The sequence below is a fragment of the Loxodonta africana genome, chromosome 3 (genome assembly GCF_030014295.1).
Source record: "Loxodonta africana isolate mLoxAfr1 chromosome 3, mLoxAfr1.hap2, whole genome shotgun sequence".
NCBI classification, from domain to species: Eukaryota; Metazoa; Chordata; class Mammalia; order Proboscidea; family Elephantidae; genus Loxodonta; species Loxodonta africana.
Window position 1 is genome coordinate 133,931,658 of NC_087344.1, and position 25,571 is coordinate 133,957,228.

The 25,571-nt window shown below is 37.3% G+C and overlaps 1 protein-coding gene across 6 annotated transcripts in view; it reads right to left on the bottom strand.

The window, feature by feature from the left end:
* Positions 1-2,998: 2,998 nt before the first annotated feature.
* KYAT3 (kynurenine aminotransferase 3) overlaps positions 2,999-25,571 on the bottom strand; it is a 62,148-nt gene continuing 39,575 nt past the window's right edge. For 4 of the 6 annotated variants that reach the window (XM_064282194.1, XM_064282193.1, XM_064282192.1 and 1 more), the window contains 5 exons: positions 23,849-23,938; positions 19,013-19,199; positions 12,425-12,498; positions 12,075-12,161; positions 2,999-3,519 (listed from right to left, as the gene is read on the bottom strand). In XM_064282194.1, the coding sequence (XP_064138264.1) occupies positions 3,457-3,519; positions 12,075-12,161; positions 12,425-12,498; positions 19,013-19,199; positions 23,849-23,938 (501 nt within the window). In that variant the 3' untranslated portion in view covers positions 2,999-3,456. Of the gene's footprint in view, positions 3,520-12,074; positions 12,162-12,424; positions 12,499-14,714; positions 14,932-18,117; positions 18,417-19,012; positions 19,200-23,848; positions 23,939-25,571 lie in introns of those variants that run through there. The other 2 variants (XR_010321436.1, XR_010321437.1) reach the window with 2 other exon arrangements.

Consider the following 25,571-nt stretch of genomic DNA (forward strand, 5'->3'; position numbering starts at 1 on the left):
TCCAAGCTTTTTGGGATTCCTACTGCACCAGTTATACTGTCTCTACCACAGTTAGGCCAGATACCCAGTTGGGCATCTGGAAGCCTCCGGTCTGGCCTTGGCCTCTAAAGTCTCAGGGACATTAGGTCAAATTCTAAAATTCTCCTTGGTCAAATATTGAACTATTCACCCACAGACCCCATATTTAAAATCCATTCCCTCCTCCTTCCTAAGTCAGCCTCCTTGTCCCAGCTCAGTGGAAAGGACAATGACCTCCATCCCTTGGGTCACCCAGACATGGAGTTCCCTGTGAACCAGTCCTAGGCTTGCCAGACCAAAACATGGAAGCCCTCACCTCCATGGGCAGACAGGAACTCTAAAACCCCCAAGGTTGGTGCTGACATGTTAGACTTCAATGATCACATTAACAGATTCCAATATTACAAAACACTCTGTCTACTAAGACCTCCAGCTGATTGTTTGACGGCAATACGAAACCAGTATGTGTTGATGAAATTCATTCGTGTTATTGTGTGTAGCTGTAGTTTGTTAATTTTCATTGCTGTATGGTATTCCACTGTATTAATGTGTCCCCAAAATACTGGACACTCTACTGTTGATGGAAATTTGGGTTGTTTCCAGTTTGGAATAATCATAAACAATGTTGCAATGCACATTATTTTACATATTTAAAAAACCATGGAATGGCACCCTAATTCTCTGAGTAAAACCATCATTCTTACAGTAGTCCTCAAGGCCCTATGTTATTTCTTTGACCTAATATCCTACTACTCTCTCCCTTGCTTATTCCATTCAGCCACACCAGTCTCATAATACTCCTCAAACATGCTAGGCACCCTGTTTTTGAGGCTTTGCACCAGCTATTCCTTTTGCCTGGAAGGCTTCTCCCCAAGATCTCTGCAAGGCTTTTTCCCTCTCCTTAGTTTCCATGTCCCCTTCATGAGACCTGTCTGACCACAGTTTAAAATTCCAATTTGCTTCCCTAGTACTCTCATTCCTTTCTACCCTGCTTTATTTTTTTCATACATTTATCATGTATAATTCTAACATACTACATATTTCAGTTGGTGCAATGGTTAAGCATTCAGCTGCTAACTGAAAGGTTGGTGGTTTGAACCCACCAGCCACTCTGTGGGAGAAAAGACCTGCTCTAATAATGATTACAGCCTAGGGAACCCTATGGGACAGTTGTACTGTCATATAGGGCTGCTGTGAGTTGAAATCAACTCGATAGCACACAACAACATATTTTCCATTATGTTTATACTTCACTAGTCTCTCTCCTTTGGCTAGAAGGTAAGTCCCAGAGGGTAGGGATCTTTATTTGTTTGCTAAAATATTCTAAATGCCTAGAACACTGCCTGGCACATGGTAGGAGTTCAATGCATGTTTCGGAGGGAGGGAGGGAGGGAGGGAGGGAGGGAGGGAGGAAGGAAGGAAGGAAGGAAGGAAGGAAGGAAGGGAAGAAGGAAGGAAAGAAGGAAGGAAGGGGATAGTAGATAGGATCAGGGAAAGAATTTTCTAATATGGGAGAGATTTCGATATGTTTCAGTGCTGAGGAGGTGAGCCAGTAGAGGTTTAAGATATGAGAGAATGGACTGAATTAAATCACTGAAAATGTGAGAAAAAATGGGATACTGAGCATAAGTGATGAGATTAGCACTGGACAAACCCAGGGCTGCAGTGTGTTTAAAAAATAAAGTAAGTATCCAGGAAGGGTGGACAGGCTAAACATTTTACATGGGATTTGTCTTGCTATTCCAAATAGTTGGCTCTTGAGGCCCTGGGCTTCCTTCTGGATGGTTGGGCCTGGTAATTTTAACCACCAATCAGCCCTGGGCAGTCAAGGGATGACTTTTGTTAACAGGAGGGAATGAAGAATAGATGGATGCTGATGCAGAGTAAGTCATAGGCTTATGGGTAGGGTCACAATTGTTTTTGCTTTTGTTGCTCTTCCCAGAAGCAGGAGGTGAAGTCATTTTCTGTAATTGAATTATGCCGGCAGTGGTGGCTTTGGGGTATGAGGAGAATGGAGGTTTTACATTTTTATTACGGAAAATATTAGGAATACTGGGAATTGCTGCTGTGGGTAAAGGCAGAGAAAGCTTAGTACGGGCACATAGAATTATGTCTAGTTAAGATTGGTGATGTCAATTTATAATTGGTAGAACCTGCCCAGTTGTGCAGTCTGCTTCAGCAGTGCTTGGCAGCCTAAGTGCAGACCTGGAGATTCAACCCCAGGGTTGAGCTCCCCCGCCCCCTTTTTTTTTGCCAGGTGGGTGAGATAGAACAACGGGGCAACTAATTCAAGGCAGCAAAAGTATCTTGGCTGCAGTGATAGACAATGAAATCCAGGCTGGACAAGGAAGCATGAAGATTTAAGGGGACCGATAGGAATAGAGGGGTCTATGGATTACAGCAGTGTTTATCAAACTTCAAAGTGTATAAAAATCATCTGGGAAGGGCCAGATCCTGAAATTTTCCAATACGGCTAGGGTGAAAACCAGAATCTGTATTTTCAACAATGATTCCAGTTGATTCTGATGCAAGAGGGCCTTGAGCCTTTTTTTTTTTTTTAAAGAGTAGATTTGAAAGAAGTGATATTTTGAGAGGAGCTAAGAACGAGCGAGCTAGATTGAGAGCTGGAAGGATTGGTGGTTAGTGTGAGGTGACTAATTTATTATTCCTGAGGGTTAAACAGCCTGGAATGATGAAAGGTTCAAGGTGTGTCCAAGGGAGTGGGTGGCTGAAGTGGAGTCGGGGTGAGTATTACCGGTGGGGAGGAGTCAAGGCATGGAAAATTTATGTAATCCATGTGGACCTTGAAGTCTCCTCAAATGATGGCAGTACTTGGAAAAGACAGCCTGATGGGAGCAAAGTTCAAGGCCACTGATAAATGAAAGGGAGGGAACTATAGGTGGGTAGACAAAGCAAAAACACAGGGCAGAGGTGGTGTAACTGGTTAGGACTCTTCACAAAATGAGGAGGTGACACGGGCTAACATTAAATTGAGTGTTTATTATTGCAGGTTTTACATATATTAGTCCATTTAATACTCACGAACAACCACATGAAGTTGGTGCTATTTTTATGCTCCTTTCATGATGAGGAAAATGAAGCACAGAAGATCAACCAGCACCTCAAAGTTCTTATCCTCTATGCTATACGGTCACTATGAGTTGGAATCAACTTGATGGCACTGAGTTTCTTTTTTTTGTACTGACTCTCATAAAAATGGTAATGGAAGGTGTTTAAATACATTTCAAACAACAACAACAAAAAATTCAGGTCCCCTGAATATTGTTAGGAGCAGGATTAACTTCTTTGGACAAACAACGGAAAATTTCTTTAAATTTGTACTGAAATATTTGTTTTTCAATATCCAGCAGATGGCAGCACTAAAGAACAATTCCACATAAGTCATCTAATATAAAAATTAAATGTAGTCTGCGTACGTCAAGGCTTCTGGTTTTTCCATGCCTTGATGATTTCTTCAGCAGCATCCAGTGTACTATCTTTCTATAAATTAATGAAATAATCATTATTACATATCAAAATAAATTCAAGATGAAGCAAAGATTTAAATAAAAAAACCAAAAACATAACAGCAATAAATGAAGATTTAAGTGAGTATCTGATTTCCGGATGAAGAAAACTTTTCAAGGTGAAATTGTAAAGACAAAACCCCCCAAAAAGGAAACAATTAATCAAATTAATATATAATTACAAAAAACAAGTCAAAGAGTACAGAAAGCTTACATTCAAAAGTACTAGTTACTGCTCCGCCCCTCCAACCCCTTCCTAGACTCCCTCCGTCCTCCACGACAATCTTCTAAGGTCATTTCTGGTTTTAGTGCTAGTGATTACCATCAAAATCTAATATGCTGATGCTTCTATTTCTTTACCAGCTTCGGACAACATCCACTATTCTTCGTTCTGAACAAGGAAAATTAATTTCATTCATACTACTCTGTCCCTTCCTATCAAGTTTTGGTTATAATATTATTATTGATAATAATTTCTTTCTCTTTTGAATAGGGAATACATGCATGTTGTTGTTAGGTGCTGTAGAGTTGGTTCTGACTCATAGTGACCCTATGTACAGCAGAACAAAATGCTGCCCAGTCCTGGGCCTTCCTCATAATTGTTGCTGTTTGAGCCCATTGTTGCATGTGTTAACCTATCTCATTCAGGGTCTTCCTTTTTATCACTGACACGCTACTTTACCCAGCACGATGTCCTTTTTCAAGGACTGATCCCTCCTGATAACATGTGCAAAGTACGTGAGACAAAATCTCTCCCATCCTCACTTCTAAGGAACATTCTGGTTGTACTTCTTCCAAGACAGATTTGTTTGTTCTTCTGGCAGTCCATGGTATGTTCAATATTCTTTGCCAGCACCATAATTCAAAGGCATCGGTTCTTCTCTGGTCTTTCTTATTCATTGTCCAGCTTGCATGTGTATATGAGATGACTGAAAACACCATGACTTGGGTCAGGCACACCTTAGTCCTCAAGGTGACATCTTTGCTTTCTAACACTTTAAAGAGGTCTTTTGCAGCAGATTTGCCCAATACAATGTGTCGTTTGATTTCTTGACTGCTGCCTCCACGGGCATTGATTGACTATGGATACAAGTAAAATGAAATCCTTCATAACTTCATTACTTTCTCTGTTTATCGTGATGTTGCTTATTTGTCCAGTTGTAAGGATTTTTGTTTTCTTTATGTTGAGGTGTAATCCAGGCTGAAGGCTCTGGTCTTTGGTATAAAATTAAAAAGAAATGGAAGGGTAAGCAGTAAAAATTAAGTTTCCTTTTCTTCTACTTCCTCTTTTCCTTTCTCTTCCTTCTCTACCAGATGTTTCAGTCCAAAGGCCATTAGGTAGACCTGAGCAAAGGGCTGTTATGGTAGTCCTAGGAAGCTAATCCAACTCCTACCGCCCAAATCTTGGTTTCTGAATACCATTCTCCACTAAAAGAACCAAGACTCATTAGAAATGGCTGATTCCAGATGGGAATGACAAGATGAGCTGAGTCATCTTGTTATTCCAAAAGGTAAGGAAGTGCTCAAAGAATGATGGAGACGTACCAGAGGAGACAGAAGTCACCTTAAAGGGGCTCCTACTGGCCAAATTTGGGACCATATGAGCATCAAAATAAATATTGATAATAATAATAATCACAAATAGTAAGTAAATAAGTTATAACCCACTGAATGAATTAGGAATCCATGAGTTCTTTCTGACATGGATAAATGAATAAATTGAAAGTATGTTTTTTTTTACGATGACAGAGGGAGTATTTTCATTGTATCAAAGTGTCTTACCATGAAACATCTGTTATTTATCAAGGGAAAAAGTATAACATGACAGTACAGAAGCCTGGCAGACACACTTTAATCAAGTGATCAAAATGGACTTCACCAGTAACAGGGCAAATTGAAGTCATGGGCACCTGAGAGGATGCAAGAAGAACACAGCATCACTTCCGTGATGTTTCTGCCAAAGATATACAACCTGAATGTAATCATGAGGAAAGGGCAAACAGACTTGAAGGAGATATGGCCTGGATTGTTTTATTGATTGATGGATGAATGGACTAATATGATTCTGGCCTTTGTGTATTTATTTGCTATAAAACACGTTATTAGGACAATTGCTGAAATTTGAATTGGGTTTGAGGATTAAGTTGAATCAATGCTAACTTCATGATTTTGATGGTTATATTGTGGTTATGTAAGAGAACGTTCTTGTTGGTGGAGAATACATACCAGAGTATTCAGGGGTAAAGAGAATCACCAGTAAGTAAGTTGGCAACTTTTTACAAAATGGTTCAGAAAAAAAAAGTCCTTGAAATTCTTCTATTGGGAGTATTTCAGAATTTTTTTTTTTTAATGTAAGTCAGTCTCTCACCAGTCTCCCTAGCCACTCAGTTCAGTTCTCCAGAGTTTAATATGTACCTCTCAGAGATATTTTAGCTATTTGTAAGCATGTATCTATCTGCATATATACATTTTCCTTTTTATACAAATGATAGCATTCTATATAAACTGCTCCTTGCTTACATTATGTTTTACCAACAAATGGAGACCTGCTTCATTCTTTCATTGACGTAAAGGAGCCACAATTATTTAAGTAGCTCCCCACTGGTAAATACTTTGCTCATAATCTTTTGCTACTGCACACAATGCTTCAGTGAAAATCCCTGAAAACAAGTCATTCAGCATGCGCAAGTAAATCCATGGGAGCAATTCCCGGAAGTGAATTGTTCGGTGAAAGCATACGTGCATTGACATTTCATACGTGCATTGACATTTTACTGGAGATGACCAAATTAATTACAGTATTGATCACAAATTATCTCCAACTCTCAATGCATGAGTGTTTTAAGAAACAGTATCGTTGTTCCCATTCTAGTAGATAAAACAATATTTCATTACGATTTTAATTTTCCTTTTTCTTGTTAACAAGCGAGGCTGAGTATCTTTAAACATGTTTGAGAGCCACTAAGGGTTTTACTCAAAACCATTGAAAAGCATTGTTTTTTGCCTTATTATTGTTCTACTGACTGAATTCAATCTGCTTTCTTTTGATTTCCGTTTTCTTGGCATGTTTTTCCCACTCGAGTCCACAGTAATCATCCTCTCCTGCCCCTCACTGAGGTCTTGATCGTATTGTCTAGATGTCCAAGGGATTATTTATCTTTGAAGTCCAATATATGGTTAGTCATTCTGTGAGAATTATTCCTGAGACAATATATTTCTTTTAACCTTTAGATTTGTGTGTGTGTGTGTTTAGTGGAAAGCATTCTTGAAATAAAGCTATAAAATTCTTCATGGTTCCATTTAGTCTGCTCTTTTCTTTAGGTATTCTATGTATATATTGCATTTCATTTGACTTCCACATCTGTAATTTTTCTCTTTAATATTATTAAATTCTTTCTTTCCACCTCCTTTTGCTTACATTTCTCAATCCTTAATGTGCTTACAGAAGTTTCTGGTGTCCTTTCTGCTGTTTCCAATTTCACTACAATTTCCAACCATTTCATTTTCCTTTCAGTTTCTTACCTGAGCTCTGCTCATTTCCATTTCATCTTTCTAGAGTGTCTTTTTTTTTTTAACCTATCTTCTTTGAACTTTAAAAAAAAAAAAAAAAACTCTATTTTAACCTCATTTTAAACACTTTGAATTCAAAATACCAAAATTTTTATTTGTTCTGTGGCAACATTTTTTGGTGAATAGTCTCTGTTTGACACTTCTTTTTCCTTTTCTCCTTTTTCCTTAGTGTTTTTTATAGATTCATAGCTGGTTCTTCTTTTTTAAATTCTCTTAATGTAGTAAAATATATATAGCATAAAATTTGCCATTTTAACCACTTTAAAGCGTACAATTCAGTGCTATTAATAACATTCACACTGTTGTACAACCATCACCACTATTTCCAAAACTTTCATACTCAAACAGAACCCAAGCACTATTCCCATGACCCTGGTAACCACTAATCTACTTTTGTCTCTATGTATTCTAGGTATTTCGTAAGTGGGATCATATGTGTCCTTTTGTCTTGTTTATTTCACTTAGCATAATGTTTCCAAGGTTCATCCATGTTGTGGCATGTATCAGAACTTCATTTTTCTTTATGGCTGAAAATATTCCATTGTATGGATAGATCACATTTTGTTTATCCATTCACCTATTGAGGAACACGGGTTGTTTCTGTCCTTTGGCGATTGTGAATAGTGCTGCAATAAGCACTGTTGTATGAGTACCTGTTTGCGTTTTTGCTTTCAATTCTATTGCATATCTACTCGGGAGTGGAACTGCTAGGTCAAATAATGGTAATTCTATATTTAATTTTTTGAGGAACCACCAAACTCTTTTCCACAAGCACTGCGCCATTTTACATTGCTACCAGCAAGGGACAAGGGTTCTAACTTCTCCACATTCTTACCAATACTTGTTATTTTCAGGTTTTTTTCATAATAGTCATTCTAGTGGGAGTGAAGTGGTATCTCATTGTGGTCTCAATTTGCATTAATGTCTAATAGTGTTGAGTATCTTTTCATGTGCTTATTGGCCATTTGTTTATCTTCTTTGGAGAAATATCTGTTCAAGTCCTTCATCCATTTTTAAATTGGGTTGTCTTTTGTTTTTGAGTTGTAGGAAGTTTTTATATATTCAGGATAATAAACCCTTATCAGATATATGATTTACAAATATTTTTTCCCATTCTGTACGTTGTCATTTCACTTTCTTGATAATGTCCTTTGATGCACAAAAGCTTACTTTGATGAAATACAATTATCTATTTTTCCTTTTGTTGCTCATGCTGTTGGTGTCATATCTAAGAATCCATTGCCAAATACAAAGTACTAAAGATTTACCCTTATGTTTTCTTCTAAAAGATTTGTGATTTTACCTTTTAGATTTAGGTCCTTGATCCATTCTGACTCAATATTCATATATGCTGTGAAGTATGGGTCCATCTTCATTCTTCTGCATGTGGAAATCTAGTTGTTCCAGCACAAAGAGACTGTTCTTTTTCCCACTGAAGGGACTTGGTACCCTTGTTGAAAATCAATTAGCCATAGAGGTCTACATTTATTTTTGGACTCTCAATTTTATTCCATTGGCCCATATGTCTATCCTTATACCAGTACCACACTGTTTCGATTACTGTAGCTTTGTAGTACCTTTTGAAATTGGGATGGCTGAGTCCTCCTATTTTGTTCTTTTCCAAGGTTGTTTTGACTGTTCAGGGTCCTTTGCAATATACATTTAAGAATTAGCTTTCCTATTTCTGCAAAAAAAGGCTGTTGTAATTTTGATAGGGATTGTGTTATCTGTAAATCTCTCTAAGTAATGCTGACATCTTAACAATATTAAGTCTTCCTATCCATTTTTTTTTTTTTTTAATCCATGAGCACAAGATGTCTTTCCACTTATTTAGGTTTCTTTTAATTTCTTTCAGCAATGTTTTGTAGTTTTCAGTGTGCAAGTCTTTCACTTCCTTGGTTGAATTTATACACAGGTGTTTTATTCTTTCAGATGGTATTATAAATGAAATTGTTTCCTTAATTTGAGATAGTTCATTGCTGGTGTGTAGCAACACAACAGCTTTCTGTGTATTAATCTTGTACCCTGCAACTTTGCTGAATTCATTTATTAGCTTTAATAGTTTTCTTGTGGAATTTTTGGGATTTTCTATATATAGAATCATGTCATCTGTGAATAGATGAATACAGAAAGTTTTACTTCTTTTTCAATTTTGACGCCTTTTATTTCTTTTTTCTTGGCTAACTGCTCTGGCTAGATCTTCCAATACAATGTTGGGTAGCAGCGGTGAGACTGAGCATCCTTGTCTTGTTCCTGATTTTAGGGGGAAGTTTTCAGTCTTTCACCATTGAGTATGATGTTACCTGTAGGTTTTTCATAAACATCCTTTATCAGGTCGAGGGATTTATTTTCTGTCCTAGTTTGTTGATTGTTTTTATCATGAAAGTGTGTTGGATTTTGTCAAATGCCTTTTATGTATCAGTTTAGGTGATCATGTGATTTTGCTAGATCCTTTTTCATTATTACTCAGTTTTAGCTGAATTCTCTTTGGAAGATCCCTTGCCATGCACTAAGAGCCCCTTGTGTTTTGGATAATGTTTATGCTACCTGCTGGTTTTGTTTAAGATTTGAAGCATAGGAGCAGGTATTTACTACACAGAAGAGCCAGGGCAGCAGTAGAAGACAGCAAGAATTTTCCCAGGCTCACACTAAGTGTAATATGATTAAAATAGGGTCATTGTGGGGAGCTCTTTTAGACTTTATTTCTTCCTAACTACAGGTAGCCCCAGACTTATGACAGGGTTCCGTTCCAAAGACTCTGTTGTAAGTCAGTTCTGATATAAGTCGAATACCTCATTTTTTTTTAGTTTTCACTATTATTGCCTTTTATTATGAGTACCTTTATAAATCCGATCTTTGTCTATGGGGGTTAGAAACATTACATCTGAGAACGACAGCATCAGCAAATGCACTGCCACATTGCATGTAGTACATATTACAAATGATAAATGCACAAATAAAAAGGACAGTTGTAAGCGCAGTTAATCATAATTCAAATATGTCATAATTTAAAATACCTTCACCATAATTCCTCAACATAGCTTTTAGCAAAGATGGCAGGACTGAATGAGGAAACCTATACCCCAACAAGAATGTGCTTTCCACCCTGTTTCAGTCTCTAGATAACATGATTGTATTTCTCTTGTGTCTACGGCGCTTTTCCATGAAATCAAACAGGCCTAAGGAAGTTCCCGATAACAGCACATCTACCGTTCCTATTTTTCTAAGTAATGAGGACGCTACCTGCTGACTTTGTCTATGAATTGAAGATGTAGGAACAAGATCCTGTCTAGGTATCTTCCTTCTATTTTTACTTTCCCTGTATTTTGCAACCCTTCCTCATATACCAGGGTTTGAAATTACATGTATCTACTGGTTTCACTGAAGATGAAATTTGTAAGGATGTTTTTCATTCTTCTAATTGTTTTTAGATCATTTTCAAGAAGAGAATGGGAATTGGCTATACTCACCACTTGAAAACTGGAAGTCTTAAGTTACTTTTTTCTTCTATTAGTTATGTGTATTATTTCAAATAATATATGTATGCCTTTATTTTTAGGTCCACTGGAAGACGAGCCTGTTAATAGCCTTACCCCTTCCTACATTTCAGGTAACTAAGCTTTTATATTGTTAGGTTGTTAATATTTATATTATATTCCGGACAAGTCTAAAGTTTGCCCATAGGTTGTCTCTAAAAGGTGAAAACAATGTTTACATTATATGACTAGGTTTGCAGGTAAATGAGTTGGCACAGAAAGTGCCCTGATTTCAGTAAGATTGTTTTTAGTAACAATAAAATATTAAAAACAGCAATGGCCTAAAATCTTTTTTAGTACAAGTCTGCTGGTGATCAGTTCTCTCAGCTTTCGTCTTCATTTTTAAAGACTATTTTCCAGGATATATAATCCTGGGTTAATATACATATATCATATATGTATATATGAATCGACTTGATGGCAATGGGTTTTGTTTTTTTTTTGGGGGGGGTTATATATATATATACACAGAGAGAGAGGACTTTAAAGATGTCATTCTATTGCATTCTGGCCTCTATTGTTTCTGTCAAGAACTCAGTTATCATTTGTATCTCTGTTCTTATGTATTCTCTATGTACTTTTCTCTTGCTGCTTTCAAGATTTTCTTTTTTATCTTTTGACTATGATATACCTAGGTGTAGTTTCTCTGTATCAATCCTGTTAGGATTCACTGAGCTTTTTAGATCTGTAAGTTGATGCTTTTCACTAAATATGGGAAAATTTCGGTCATTATTTTTTTAAAATCTCTCTCTGCCACATTTCCCTCTTTCTGGTATTCCACTTATATGCATGTTTAAACCACTTGATATTGTCTCATAGATCTCTAAGGGTCTGTTCATTCAAAACTAATTTTTCTTTTTTTTCATTTTGGATTGTTTCAAAGTGTATTCAAATCAACCTTTTTTTCTGACCTCTCCAATCCTCTGTTAAGCCCCAGAATTTTTCATATGAGATATTATACTCTTATACTCTTATGCTCTAGAATTCTATTTGGTTCTTTTTTATAGTTTTAATCCCTCTGTTGTTTACTCATTATGACCATTTTTTCCTTTAATTTCTTGAATATGTTTATGATATCTGCTTTAAAGCCCTTGTCTATTAATCCTTACATCTGGGTCAACTTGGAGTCTGTTTTCATTGACTTTTTTTTTTATTATAGATAACATTTTCTTGTGTCTTTATATGTCTAGACATTTTTTATTGTATGCTGGACATCGTGATTGCTGCACTATAAGGAGTCTGGATTACGTCTCCCTTCAAAGAGTGTTGAGTTTTGTTCTGGTAGATAGTTAATATCATGACAGGGAGCCAAAATTTAAAAATTGCAGGTGAGCATTTCATTCCTAACAATAGAAAAAAAGCTGGTGCTTTATAAATCAGAAAGGATATTATAAATTTGTTTTAAGTAGAACAGGGGACTTACTTTAATGAAGCAAAATCGCACAAATTTCTCAAACTGTAATTTAGCCTCTGAGTTACAGAATGCTGAAACAGGAATGGCTGATAGTTTCTGAAAAATAAATATGAATATATAAGAGGAAAACTATTTACACTTCAAATATTAATTTTGGGGCCAAAAAGATTAGAAATAGGTACTTTTAAATATTCATAGCAATTTTCAAAATGAAAAATGTTTTTAATCCCCCAAATATCCACCAGTGGGGTATCATATAACAAAACTACAGTTAACATTTTTCAAAGCATATCAGCAGGTTTCTTTCAGAAATTAACTATAAAATGCAACAGAGTACTACAAAGGGCAATAAACATTACCTTATTTTTAGTCATCCATTTCACAAACTTATAGTCATAAGGTTCATTGTTGTTCATCTCAGAGAGATCTGCATCTAAAAGAGCAGCAAAAATTAGATGGCCTATATATTATATGAGAGGTAAGATGTATTTCATTTATGTATATTAAGATTCAAATATTTTCTCCTGACTTAAACCAATTTAGTTTAGGGTTTTTTAAGTAGATACTCACAATCTGCTGGAGTCTCACACTGCATAGTGTGGTGGAAAGTGAGGAATTCACAGATTAATATTCTAAGGGAGTACTTGAATAAATACCTAGTTTGTTCATGCTTATGTATGCAATTCCTAGCATGGGAAGAGAGTAAGAAAGGATAAGGGAAGAGGCGTGCTGCCTTTCCAACTAGAAATAATATAAGACTCTATGATCACTATTAAGGAAACAACACCCACATTTCACTATAAACTATTCATCAGTAATAATTACATCTCTAAATAGCCATTCACTAGATTGTAAGCTCCATGAGGATAAAATGTCTGTTTTGCAATCTATTGTATTCCCACTCCTAGCTCAGCGTCTAGCACATAAGTAATGAAAAGAATATTTGTATAATAAATCATATTATTTTATTATATTTTATACCATAAAACCTGAAAAAGCTGAAACCTGTGTAAGACAGAAACCTGTCAGAGAAGGAAAACTCAAATATTTTCCACTAAAACAAGCAATAGAAAAGTAGTAAGACAGTACCCTGTCAAAGGTGGAAAACTTGCAAGACGTGGAAAAACAACACAGTTCTGTAGAGTACTGGTTCTCACAGGTTTCACTGTACTATATTATATATATGTAATACATATTGCATATTATTCATTTATTTACAAAGGAAGAATGTTTAGATCTTCCAAGTGATATCGTCTACTTCTTGCTTCAATATACAGGTAGTCCGACTCATGACGTATTCAAGTTACAACAAACCACACTTACAACTGTCCATTTTTTTTGAACATCTTATCGTTAGTAATATGTACTACATACTATGTTGCAACGTATAATCTGCTGATGTTACCATTCTCATGCCAACCTCCAAAGACAAAGATTGGATTTATGAAGATACTGATAATAAAAGGCAATAATAATGAAAACTAAAAAAATTGAGGTATTCTAGCAATGTCACCACTGACTTAAGATAGAGTCATCGGAATGGAACCCTGTTGAAAGTTGGGACTACCTGTATGACACTATTTTTTTTTTTTAATTTAGGAGAAATTTTCAAATATTTATTCCCATTCTTATCTGTTGTCTCAATCTTGCTTTAAGGCCTAGCATTCAGTTTCAGCCATCTACATTTCATATTACTTAAATTTATTGACTTGTACTGTTCAGTTTTTCTGAATGGGCCAAAGCAACTAAAGCTAATGATTGCATTATTCAATAAAATTCTACAGTTTTACTGCTTAAAACAAATTGAGGCCGCTATATTACTTCTTTCTCTCATTTACTAATATCACTCTTTAAAAGCTTGACATTGAAGAAAGTTTTTACCTGTATTAAAAGAAAAGGGTCTTACGTATTTTTACTTGATTATTTTATTTCCATCCATCTTCTCCTGTGCTTTAAGAACGAAAAAATCCCATATACCTATTATTTATTGCTAAGTATGCTACATGATTCCTGCATTTCATCATCACTGTAATTCTGAGAGGCAGTTACTATCCCTCACTTTAAAGATGAGGGAACAGACAGACTGGTTAAATTATTATTTCAAGGTATATGTGTTTATGTGTGTTTAACTGAGGCTCGACCCTAATAAAAATGACACCGTAAAAAAGCCAAAGTCTTAACTGCAAATTATGTGAAAATTCAATGTGACAAGTACACAATAGCAGTATATTTAAGGTACAAAGGTATCCCAGAGAAAGGAGTGATTAACAATGGGAGTAGAAGGAAGAGCAGGAGGGTTTCACTAACTGCAATTAACAGTGAGTGTACTACTTACTCTTGTAAAAAAGCTTAAAAAAGAGGAGTTTATTGTGATGCTGCCCAAAAGGAATAAATTCAGTTTTAAAGGTTATATAGTTAGAAGGAAGTTAGAATCTTTTTCTTTGGAATTGCCTGAGCCAGAGATCCTGAAACGAACTAAATAAAATATTTCTTTATTGAAGGTAAGAGTTTAAACCATGTTATAATAGCATGAGCATTTTTAAATAACCCATGAAAATAAAAATTGGTTGTTACACTCCCACTATCTCCTACAGAACTTAGGACCTTATTATCTCTGACTGGAACAACCACAACAATCTCCTTATTTACCATCATCTTCTAATCAAATGTTCCCTTTTTAGTTCTAGGATGAAGTTCATTTGGTCTGGAAAGTTGCTTAGTATAGAAGATAGATAAGTTCAGTGGTTAGGATATGGATCTCTGTGGCTGTTGCAGTACATCGACAAGGAACTGCCAGAAGTTCAAGCCAGATTCAGAGGAGGATGTGGAACCAGGGATATCATTGCTGATGTCAGATGGATCCTATCTGAAAGAGAGAATACCAGAGAGATGTCTACCTGTGTCTTACTGACTATGCTAAGGCATTCGCCTGTGTGGATCAAAACAAATTATGGATAACAATGCAGAGAATGGGAATTCTGCAACACTTAATTGTGCTCATGGGGAATCTGTACCTGGATCAAGAGGCAGTTATTTTAACAGAACAAAAGGATACTGCATGGTTTAAAGTCAGGAAAAGTGTGCGTCAGAGTTGTATCCTTTTAACACAGCTATTCAATCCGTGGAAACCCTGGTGGCGTAGTGGTTAAGTGCTACAGCTGCTAACGAAGAGGCCAGCAGTTCAAATCTGCCAGACGCTCCTTGGAAACTCTATGGGGCAGTTCTACTCTGTCCTAAAGGGTCACTATGAATTGGAATCGACTCGATGGCAGTGGGTTTTTTTTTTTTTTTTTTATTCAATCCGTATGCTGAGCAGATAATCCGAGAAGCTGGACTATATGAAGAAGAACGGGGCATCAGGATTGGACGAAGACTCATCAACAACCTGTGTTATGCAGATGACACAACCTTACTTGCTGAAAGTGAAGAGGACTTGAAGCACTTACTGATGAAGATCAAAGACTACAGCCTTCAGTATGGATTACACTCCAACACAAAGAAAACCAAAATCCTCCCGGTTGGACCAATAAGCAACATCATGATAAACGGAGAAAAGATTGAGGTTGTCAAGGATTTCGTTTTACTTGGATCCACAATCAACACCCATGGAAGCAGCAGTCAAGAAATCAAAAGACGCATTGCATTGGGCAAATCTGGTGCAAGAGATCTCTTTAAAGTGTTAAAAAGCAAAGATGTCACTCTGAAGACTAAGATGCGCCTGACCCAAGCCATGGTATTTTCAATTGCCTCATATGCATGCGAAAGCTGGACAATAAATAAAGAAGACCGAAGAAGAATTGATGCCTTTGAATTGTGGTGTTAGGGAAGAATACTGAACATACCACGGACTGCCAAAAGAACGAACAAATCTGTCTTCGAAGAAGTACAACCAAATGCTCCTTAGAAGCAAGGATGGTGAGACTACATCTCACATACTTTGGACACATTGTCAGGAGGGATCAGTCCCTGGAGAAGAGCATCATGCTTGGTAGAGGGTCAGTGAAAAAGAGGAAGACCCTCAACAAGATGGACTGACACAGTGGCTGCAACGATGGGCTCAGGCATAGCAACAATTGTGAGGATGGCGCAGGACTGGGCAGTGTTTCATTGTTCTGCATAGGGTCATTACGAATCACAACTGACTCAACAGTGCCTAACAACAACAACAGCAGCAGAACATTGGTCCAATACAGTACTGGAAGATAAGTCCCTCAAGTTGGAAGGCACTCAAAATACGACTAAGAAAAAGCTGCCTCCTCAAATTATAGCCAACCTTAATGACACAGATGAAGTAAAGCTTTCGGAACCTCATTTGCTGACGTGGTACAACTCAAAATGAGAAGAAAGAGCTGCAAACATCTATTAGTAATCGGAATGCAGAATTTGGTAACTGGTACAAAGTATGAGTCCAGGAAAACTGAAAGTTGTCGAAAATGAAATGGAATGCTTGAAGAGTGACATCTCAGGCATTAGTAAGGTGAAATGGACTGGTATTGGCCATTTTGAATCAGACAGTCATATGGTCTACTATGCTGGGAATGACAAACTAAAGAGGAACAGCATCACGTTCATCATCAAAAAGAACATTTAAAGATCTATCCTGAAGTGCAAAGCTGTCAATTATAGAATAATATCCATATACATACAAAGGCCAGTTAATATGACTGTTATTCAAATTTATGCACCAACCACTAATGCTGAAAATGAAGAAACTGAAGATTTTCACCAACTTCTGTAGTCTGAAATTGATCATACATGCAATCAAGATGCTCTGATTATTACTGGTAATTGGAAGATGAAAGTTGGAAAAAGAGAAGAATCAGTAGTTGGAAAATACGGTCTTATTGACAGAAATGATGTCAGAGATCACATGATAGAATTTTGCAAGACCAACAACCTACTCACTGGAAATATGGCAACTATACACATGGGCTTCGCCAGATGGCATACACAGGAATCAAATTCGCTACATCTGTGGAAAAAGATGATGGAAGCTCGACATCATCAGTCAGAACACCACCAGGGTTCACTGCAGAACAGACTGTCAATCGCTCATATGCAAGTCCAAGCTGAAGCTGATGAAAATTAGAACAAGTCCACAAGAGCCAAAGTATGACCTTGAGTATACCCCACCTAAATTTAGGGACCATCTTGAGAATAGATTTGACTCATTGAACACTAATGACTGAAGACCAGATGAGTTTTGGGTAACATCAAGGATATGATACGTGAATAAAGCAAAAGGTCATTAACAAGACAGGAAAGATGGAAAAGACCAAAATGGATGTCAGAAGAGACTCTGAAACTTGCTCTTGAATGCAGAATAGCTAAAGCAAATGGAAGAAATGATGAAAGAAAAAAGCTGAACAGAAGATTTCGGAAGGCATCTCCAGAAGACAAAATAAAGTATTATAATGAAATGTGCAAAGACCTGAATTAGGAAACCAAAAAGGAAGAACATGTTGTGCATTTCTCAAGCTGAAAAAACTGAAGAAAAGATTCAAGCCTTGACTTGCAATATTAAAGACTGTACAGACGAAATATTGAATAATGCAGGAAGCATCAAAAGATGAGAGGAATATACAGTAACATTCAACCATTTCAGGAGGTAGCATATGATCAACAATCAATGGTACTGAAGGAAGAAGTCCAAGCTGCACTGAAGGCACTGGCAAAAAACAAGGCTCCAAAATTGACAGAATACCAATTGAGATGTTTCAACAAACAATGCAATGCTGGAAGCACTCACCCGTCTATGTGAAGAAATATGGAAGACAGCTACCTGGCCAACCGACTGGAACAGAGATTCAAATTTGTGCCCATTCCAAAGAAAGGTGATCCAACAGAATGCAGAAATTATCAAACAGTATCATTAGTATCACGTGCAAGTAAAATTTTGCTGAAGATCATTCAAAAATGGTTGCAGCAGTACACCGACAGGGAACTGCTGGAAATTCAAGCTGGATTTAGAAGAGGATGTAGAATGAGGGATATCATTGCAGATGTCAGATAGATCTTGGCTATAAGCAAAAAATACCAGAAAGATGCTTACCTGTGTTTTATTGACTATGCAAAGGCATCCAACTGTGGATCATAACAATTTATGGACAACATTGTGAAGAATGGGAATTCCAGATTACAATTGTGCTCATGAGGAACCTGTCCATAGACCAAGAGGCAGTCATTTGAACAGAACAAGACGATACTACATTGTTTAAAATCAGGAAAGGTGTGTGTCAGGGCTGTGTCCTTTCACTATACTTATTCAATCTGTGTGTTGAGCAAATAATGCAAGAAGCTGGACTCCATGAAGAACGTGGCAACCGGACTGGAGGACGATTCATTAACGACCTGCAATATGCAGATGACACAACACTGCTTGGTGAAAGTGGACTTTAGGTGGGTTATTTAAAACTTTTTAAGTCTTCTCATCTGTAAAAACTGAGCTAACAATGTTCTTAAAAGGATGTTAAGAGTGCTTGACACATAGCAGACCCTCAATCAGTGATTTTCCTTCTTTATTTCATTTCCATATAACCAAAATAGCAAACATCACCCTATGGCTTCAAAAATTTCCAGAGATCTTATTTTTCTAAAAAAAATAGTATGCCTTTTTTGTAAGTGAAAAGAAAAATTTTACTCAAATGAACACAAGACACATAAATATTTTATGTACATGTGTTTTAAATTACAAACAATAATATGACAGCAAATTCAATGTTTAATAGAATAGTTAGAACACTGACTCCATAATCATATAACAACAGTCACATTTAATATAAAGAAATTAGAAGATGATTGTAGAAAAACACTGCCATTGTTAAAATCCATCTTTTCCATAACTAAAATGCTGATATGCTTTGATACCAATCTTTTCCCTATAATTCTGCTATAATTCCACATATATAAGTTCCAGTATACTTGAAATAATAAAAACCTTTACAAACCTAGCAATGACACATCAGCAATGATGAAGTATCCCCCATCAGGCACAATGGGTCTTAGCCCAACACTTCCAAGTAAACGGACCATCCGATCTCTTTTTGCTTCTAATTCTTTTGGCAAAGAATTGAAGTAACACTCTGGGTCACCCATGCGCTTGATGTCGATCCAAAAAGCTTGAGCCAAGGCTTCCTGGATGTTAAAATTGAAAAACGTGGAAAGGAAATATGGTAATATGTTATTTGTTGCTTAGCTTATCGGTATAATAAATAAAGATGTAAGATCCTTGGCAAAAAGGTCACTCCAGAAATGACAGCTGGATTCCTGTGAACCTATATTAATCAATCCACAGATTAATGAAGGAATCAGGTATCACGTAAATGGCTAAGTCTAACATGAAAAACTCAGAATTAGACCTGAAAACACAAATTGAAAAGGAGATATTCTATAAAGATGGCTTAACTGGAAATTTTTAAAAATGTTAAGTTATTTTCTATCAAGGTGAGCTGTAGAATGGCTTAATAAATTTAAGCCTAGAAGAAAGAAATGATGAACTAGCCAGCCTTTCCCCACTACCTTGGAGGATGATAGTGGAAATGAAAGTTGATCTGCTGGGTAGAGGAGAAAATGTACCCTCCCTCATTCCCCATAGGTGTGCAAATTCCTGCTCTAATCCTTCCCATCCCAAGAAGATGCTCCAAGTGCAACAAGCATTGGAAACATTACTGGGGCATGTGGAGCGATTCCTCTGGTATTCTTCAAGCTAAGTCAGAAGGGCCAGGAGAGACACTGGTCTGGGGTAAAAGCCAGTTTTGATAAGGATTAGGCCTAGGTGCCTGAGAAGGCAGAGATGAACAAGTCAGAATCAGGGTATACATAAAGAACAAGGATCTGTACAGATAGGAGGGCAGAAGCGTGGTAGGCAAATATGAACTGAGATGACTTAGAAGTATTGGTACTCAGAGTAAACCAGGAGATGCAGGTAAATAATGAAGAACTTGAAATGACTAACAGAACAGCAGAGCTAAGTGGTCAAATTTTAAGGAAATTAATCAGAGTCAGAGACATCAAGAACTAAAGGATAAATTAGTTCACACAGTAAATATACACTGAGTACCTATGTTCAGCCTGGCATTCAGGTAAGTACTGAGGATACAATAATAAACAAGATAGACTTGGCACTTATCTTCACAGAACTTCCAATTGGTAGGGCAAGGGGAGCTGTGCCAGAAGATGAAACAGACAACAAAGTATAAAAACTGTGAAAAGTAAATATATTATTTGCTCTACCAGTCAAGTAAGAGGCTCGGGTAGAGGTGAGGGGGTTTCCCATTGGAGAGAATAGTGTGTACTGAAGTCCTAAGGCAGGAAATCATTTGTTGTGGTGGAAGAAGTCCAGTGTGGCTGAAAGGTAGCAAGTGAGAGAGAGCATGGCAAGAGATGAGACCAGAGGGACAGAGAGGGACAAGATCATAGAGAAGTCTGCATGCCACAAGAATTCAGCAGTAAAAAAGAATAACAATTGACCAACCCCCCCCCAAACAACAACAACAACAACAAAACCTATTGCTGTCGATTCCGACTCACAGCAACCCCATATGACAGAGTAGAACTGCCCAATAGGGTTTCCAAGGCTATAATCGTTACAGAAGCTGACTGCCACATCCTTCTCCCATGGAGCAGCAGGTGGGTTCAAACTACTGTCCTTTTGGTTAGCAGCCCAGCACTTAACTGCTCCTAGTAATTCCCTGGTATTAAAAATAAAGCTCGTTTGCTTCAGCCTAAAAATTTGTGATTTCCCTAGTTTCCAACATGGCTGTTGGGGGCACCTAGCCTAAACGGAGAGTAAAGGGGTTTGGAAGATGTTCCAGATGTTCCCAACAGCTGATTCTTCCTTTTTTCTCAGTAACTCATTTCTTCACTACAGCAGAAGCCATTGCCCTAAAAAATTCAGCACCCAGGAGACATAAACACCCATCCAACCACACAAATATCCTTGACTCCTCTCATTTTCTCATACCCCATATATAATCCATCGGCGAATACTGTTGGCTCTACCTTCAAAATACATTCATAGTCCAATTACTTTTTACCACTTCTGCCATTCCTATCTTGGTTCAGTCCACTCTTAGCTATCTCCTGGATCACACCAACTGCCTTTAACTCAACAAAGCAGCCAGAGTCCACCAAAAGTCCTTAAAGTGATATACATGGCCCAGCTTGATCTGGCTCCCTGCTACCTCTCTGGTCTTTTCTCCTACAACTCTTCTCCTTTTACAGCCTCTGTGCTATTCACTGATATAAACATGCCAGGCAGGCTGCCTACCACTGGGCCTTTACACTTGTTCTCTCAGTCCAGAGGTTTCTTCTATAGGCAACCACATTACCTACACTTCATTTAATTTATTGCTTAGATGTCACCTTCTCAGTGAGGCTTTCAAAGATTATCCTAACACTGTACCTTCTCCCACTTGGCACTTTATATCCTTCCTCCTTCCTTGTTTTTCTCTATAGCATCTATCAACATCTGACATATTTAAAAATTATTTATCACCCATCTCTCCCTACTAGGTGGTAAGCTCCATGTCATGGATTGAACTGTGTCCCTCAGAAAAATGTGTCAACTTGGTTAGGCCATGATTCCCAGCACTGTGTGGCTGTTCTCCATTTTGTGATTGTAATTTTATGTTAAAGAGGATTAAGGTGGGATTGTAACACCCTTACTAAGGTCACATCTCATCCAATGTAAAGGGAGTTTCCCTGAGTGTGGCCTGCACCACCTTTTATCTTACAAGAGATAAAAAGAAAATGTAAGCAAGCAGAGAGTGGGGAACTCATACTACCAAGAAAGCAAGTGCCGGGAGCAAAGTGCAACCTTTGGAACCACGTTCCCTGAACAGAGAAGCTCCTAGCTCCTAGTCTAGAGGAAAATTGGTGAGAAGACTGACAAAGACAGAAAGACTTCCCCTGGAGCTGACGCCCTGAATTTGGAATTTTAGCTTACTTTTTTTTTTTTTTTTACTGTGAGGGAATAAACTTCTCTTTGTTACAGCCATCCACTTGCAGTATTTCTGTTATAGCAGCACTAGATAACCAAGACACTCCATGAAGGCAGGAATTTTTGTCTGCTCTATCGCCAATATCAGTAAATATCTGTTGAATAAATGAATGGATTTACTTTGAGAGAATCAAGGGAGTTTAACATCTAACAAAACCAAACGTCAGAGCCGGCCTTCGTGGTATTACTTCAGAGAGTCATTAAAAACATAATTTTAAAATAGACTTTTTCTCATTCAGTAGTTATTTTTGACATGAATCAAAAAAAAAAAAAAAAAACACAAGTTCACTCTTTCGCCTTTTAGAAAAAGAACATATTTTAGTGTTTTGATTGTTCTCAGAATGATATTAAGCAGATCCGTGTTTCTACAAATATTTTTAAAAAAATAGAAATAGAAACAAGATGTACATTAAAAAGTCTTGCACCTACTCCTGCCCTACCTACTAATTTCACTCACTCCCCTTTCCCCTGTAAGAAACCAAACCTGTTGCTGTAGAGTCTATTCCGACTCATAGCGACCCTATAGGACAGAGTAGAACTGTCCCATAGAGATTCCATGGAGCGCCTGGTGGATTCAAACTGCTGACCTTTTGGTTAGTAGCCACAGCACTTAACCACCACTACGCCACCAGGGTTCCCTTACCCCTACAGGTAGCCACTGATGCTAGTAATTCTTATGTATCCTTCTAGAGGTCCTTTTAGAAAATATAAGCAAATAGATATTCCCCTTCTTATATATAATGTAGCATAAATACATACTGTTTTGTATCCTGCTTTTTAAAATAGTTTTATGACATATTTTAGAAATCTTTTTTATATCAGTAATTACAGAGCTGCTTTACTCTTTCTCTCTTTTTTTTTGATGGCCCTTGTGGTAGACAGAATAATGGCCCCCAAACATGTCCACATCCTAATCCCCAGAACCTCTGAATATGTTACCTTACATGGCAAACGGGACTTTGCAGATATGATTGGGTTAAGGATCTTGAGATGGAGTAGATTATTGTGAGTTATCTAGGTGGGCCCAAGGTAACAAGGACCCTTATAATGGAAAGATGAAGGCAGCAGAGTTACAGAAGGAGGTGTGATGACAGAAGCAGAGGTCAGCTGATGTGACCATGAGATAAGGAATATAGGAGACCTCTAGTAGCTAAAAAAAGGCAAAGAATGGACTCTCCCCTAGAGCCTTCAAAAGGAACACAATCCTGCCAACGCCTTCATTTTACTCTTAAAGACCCATTTTGGACCTCCAGAAGTGTAAGATAATAAATTTTTGTTGTTTTAAGCTACCAAATTTTTCGTTATTTGTTATAGCAGCAATTAGAAACTAATACAGTCATACAGTATTTAAATGTTTAGATACACCATGGTTTATTTAATCAATTGTCTATAGATGGATTAGAGACTCTTCCCAACCTTCTACCATGTATAGCCATATATAGCTGGAGGTGAATTCCCAGAAGAGGGATTGCTGCTTCATAGGATAAGCATGTTTGTGATTTTGATTGGCACTGCCATTGTCCCCCATAAGGGTTGCACCACTTTCTTCTTTCACCAGCAATGTATTAGTGTTCAAATTTGATGGATTTACATTAAAAAACAAATAACAACAAAAAAACTATTCTTGGTAACAGTGAATATATGTCTACTCCTAAATTATATTAGAAGGCCCTATTCAAGGAGGACAGGAAGGGAAGAACTAAGTCAATTGAGGTAAGCGTTTTAAAAATTAACACCTTCACCAAAAGACTGTACTTATGCCCCACGTTACTATAATACCTACCTGTAATGGAGTTGCACAAGTATAGAGGGTATTTTGTTGAACTGTCTGTAAATGTTTTATCAAATAACTGGGACCAATGGACCAGCCAATCTAGGGAAGGAAAAAATAAAAGCAGATTAAACAAAACATAAAAGCTAATTGTATATACCAAGTCTGAGAGAGTAGGTAAGCTTCATGCAATTAAATGTATACAATTCTAAAATGTTCACAATATGATGATAATAAAGTATTAGTAGTGAGAATCATTGCAACATTGTTCTTTCATGGAAATGTTTCCAAGGGAGCCACTAAACCTCTGCCTTCAGAAGGTAAACAGTGCCTGCAATCATTATCAGCCTTCTCCCCTCTTCTAATTTGCTACTTCTGACATTCTGAAGATTTAAAGATCAGTAACAAGGCTTGTTTAAATTATGTATAGAACACTGAATGAGGATCTAAAGGGCCCATAATAAAAATATATAGATTTTTGGTTCTGGGGCCTCATTTTGACACTCCCTGTTTCTTAGCAATGCTTAGAATAGGTGTAGGATAGAGAAATAAGTTTCAACTGGATAAATTTTTATCATGCAGTGGTTAGGCACAGTATTCTGGGGCTAAACTACCTGTATTGGCTTGAATGTTTCAGCAGTGTAACCTCAGATGGGATGGATAATTTTATTACTTTTTTTTCAATTGTGATTAAGGTGAAAGTTTACAAATTAGTTTCTCACTAAACAGTTAATACACAAATTCTTTTGTGACACTGGTTGCCCACTCTGCAATGTGTCAACACTTGCCCTTTCACCACCCCAGGTTCCCTGTTTCCATTTGTCCAGTTTTCCTGTCCCTTCCTGCCTTCTTGTCTTTGCTTTTGGGCTTGCATGCCCATTAGTCTCGTATACACAACTCGACTATGAAGCATGTCCCTCACATGTGTTATTGTTGGCCCTATAGACCTGTCTAATCTTTGGCTGAAGGGTGAGCCTCAGGAGTGACTTCAGTACTGAGTTAATAGGGTGTCCAAGGGTCATCTTGGGGTTTCTCCAGTCTCTGTCAGGCCAGCAAGACTTTTTTTTTTTATTTTGTTCTACATTTTTCTCCCGCTCTGTCTGGGACTCTCTATTTGATCCCTGCCAGAGTGGTCGGTGGTGATAACCAGGCACCATCTAGCTGTGATGGATAATTTTACATGTCAACTTCGCTAAACTATGGTTCCCAGTTGTTTGGCCAAACAGTAGTCTAGTTCCTGTTATGGAGTGGTTACATGTGCTATTACACAATAGTTTTTTAAAAAAAAAATTCTTTGCAATCAAGTCGATTCCAAATGGTAACCCTATGTACGCCACAGTAGTACTGTGTTCCACACGGTTGTAAATAGCTGTGACCTTTTGGAAATAGATTATCAGTCCTTTCTTCCAAGGTGCCTTTGAGTGGATTTAAACTGTCAAACTTTCAGTTTCTACCACATGTAATTAAATCAGTGGGCCTTAAGTAAAGCAGATTACTTTCCGTGATGTAATGACCTCGTATCTAATGTAATATAAGTATTTTCCATAAGTTAATCTAATGTAATATAAGCAAATGATCAATTGAAGGCCCTAGGAGCAAAAAGAGCTTCCCTAATGTATGTTCTGCCTCCAAACTATAAACTGACATTTTGGCAGGACCCTCAACTCACTCTTTCCATTGCCTGACCCCTGGAGTTGGGACGAAAGCCTGCAGGAGTATCCAGCCTGTTGCCTGA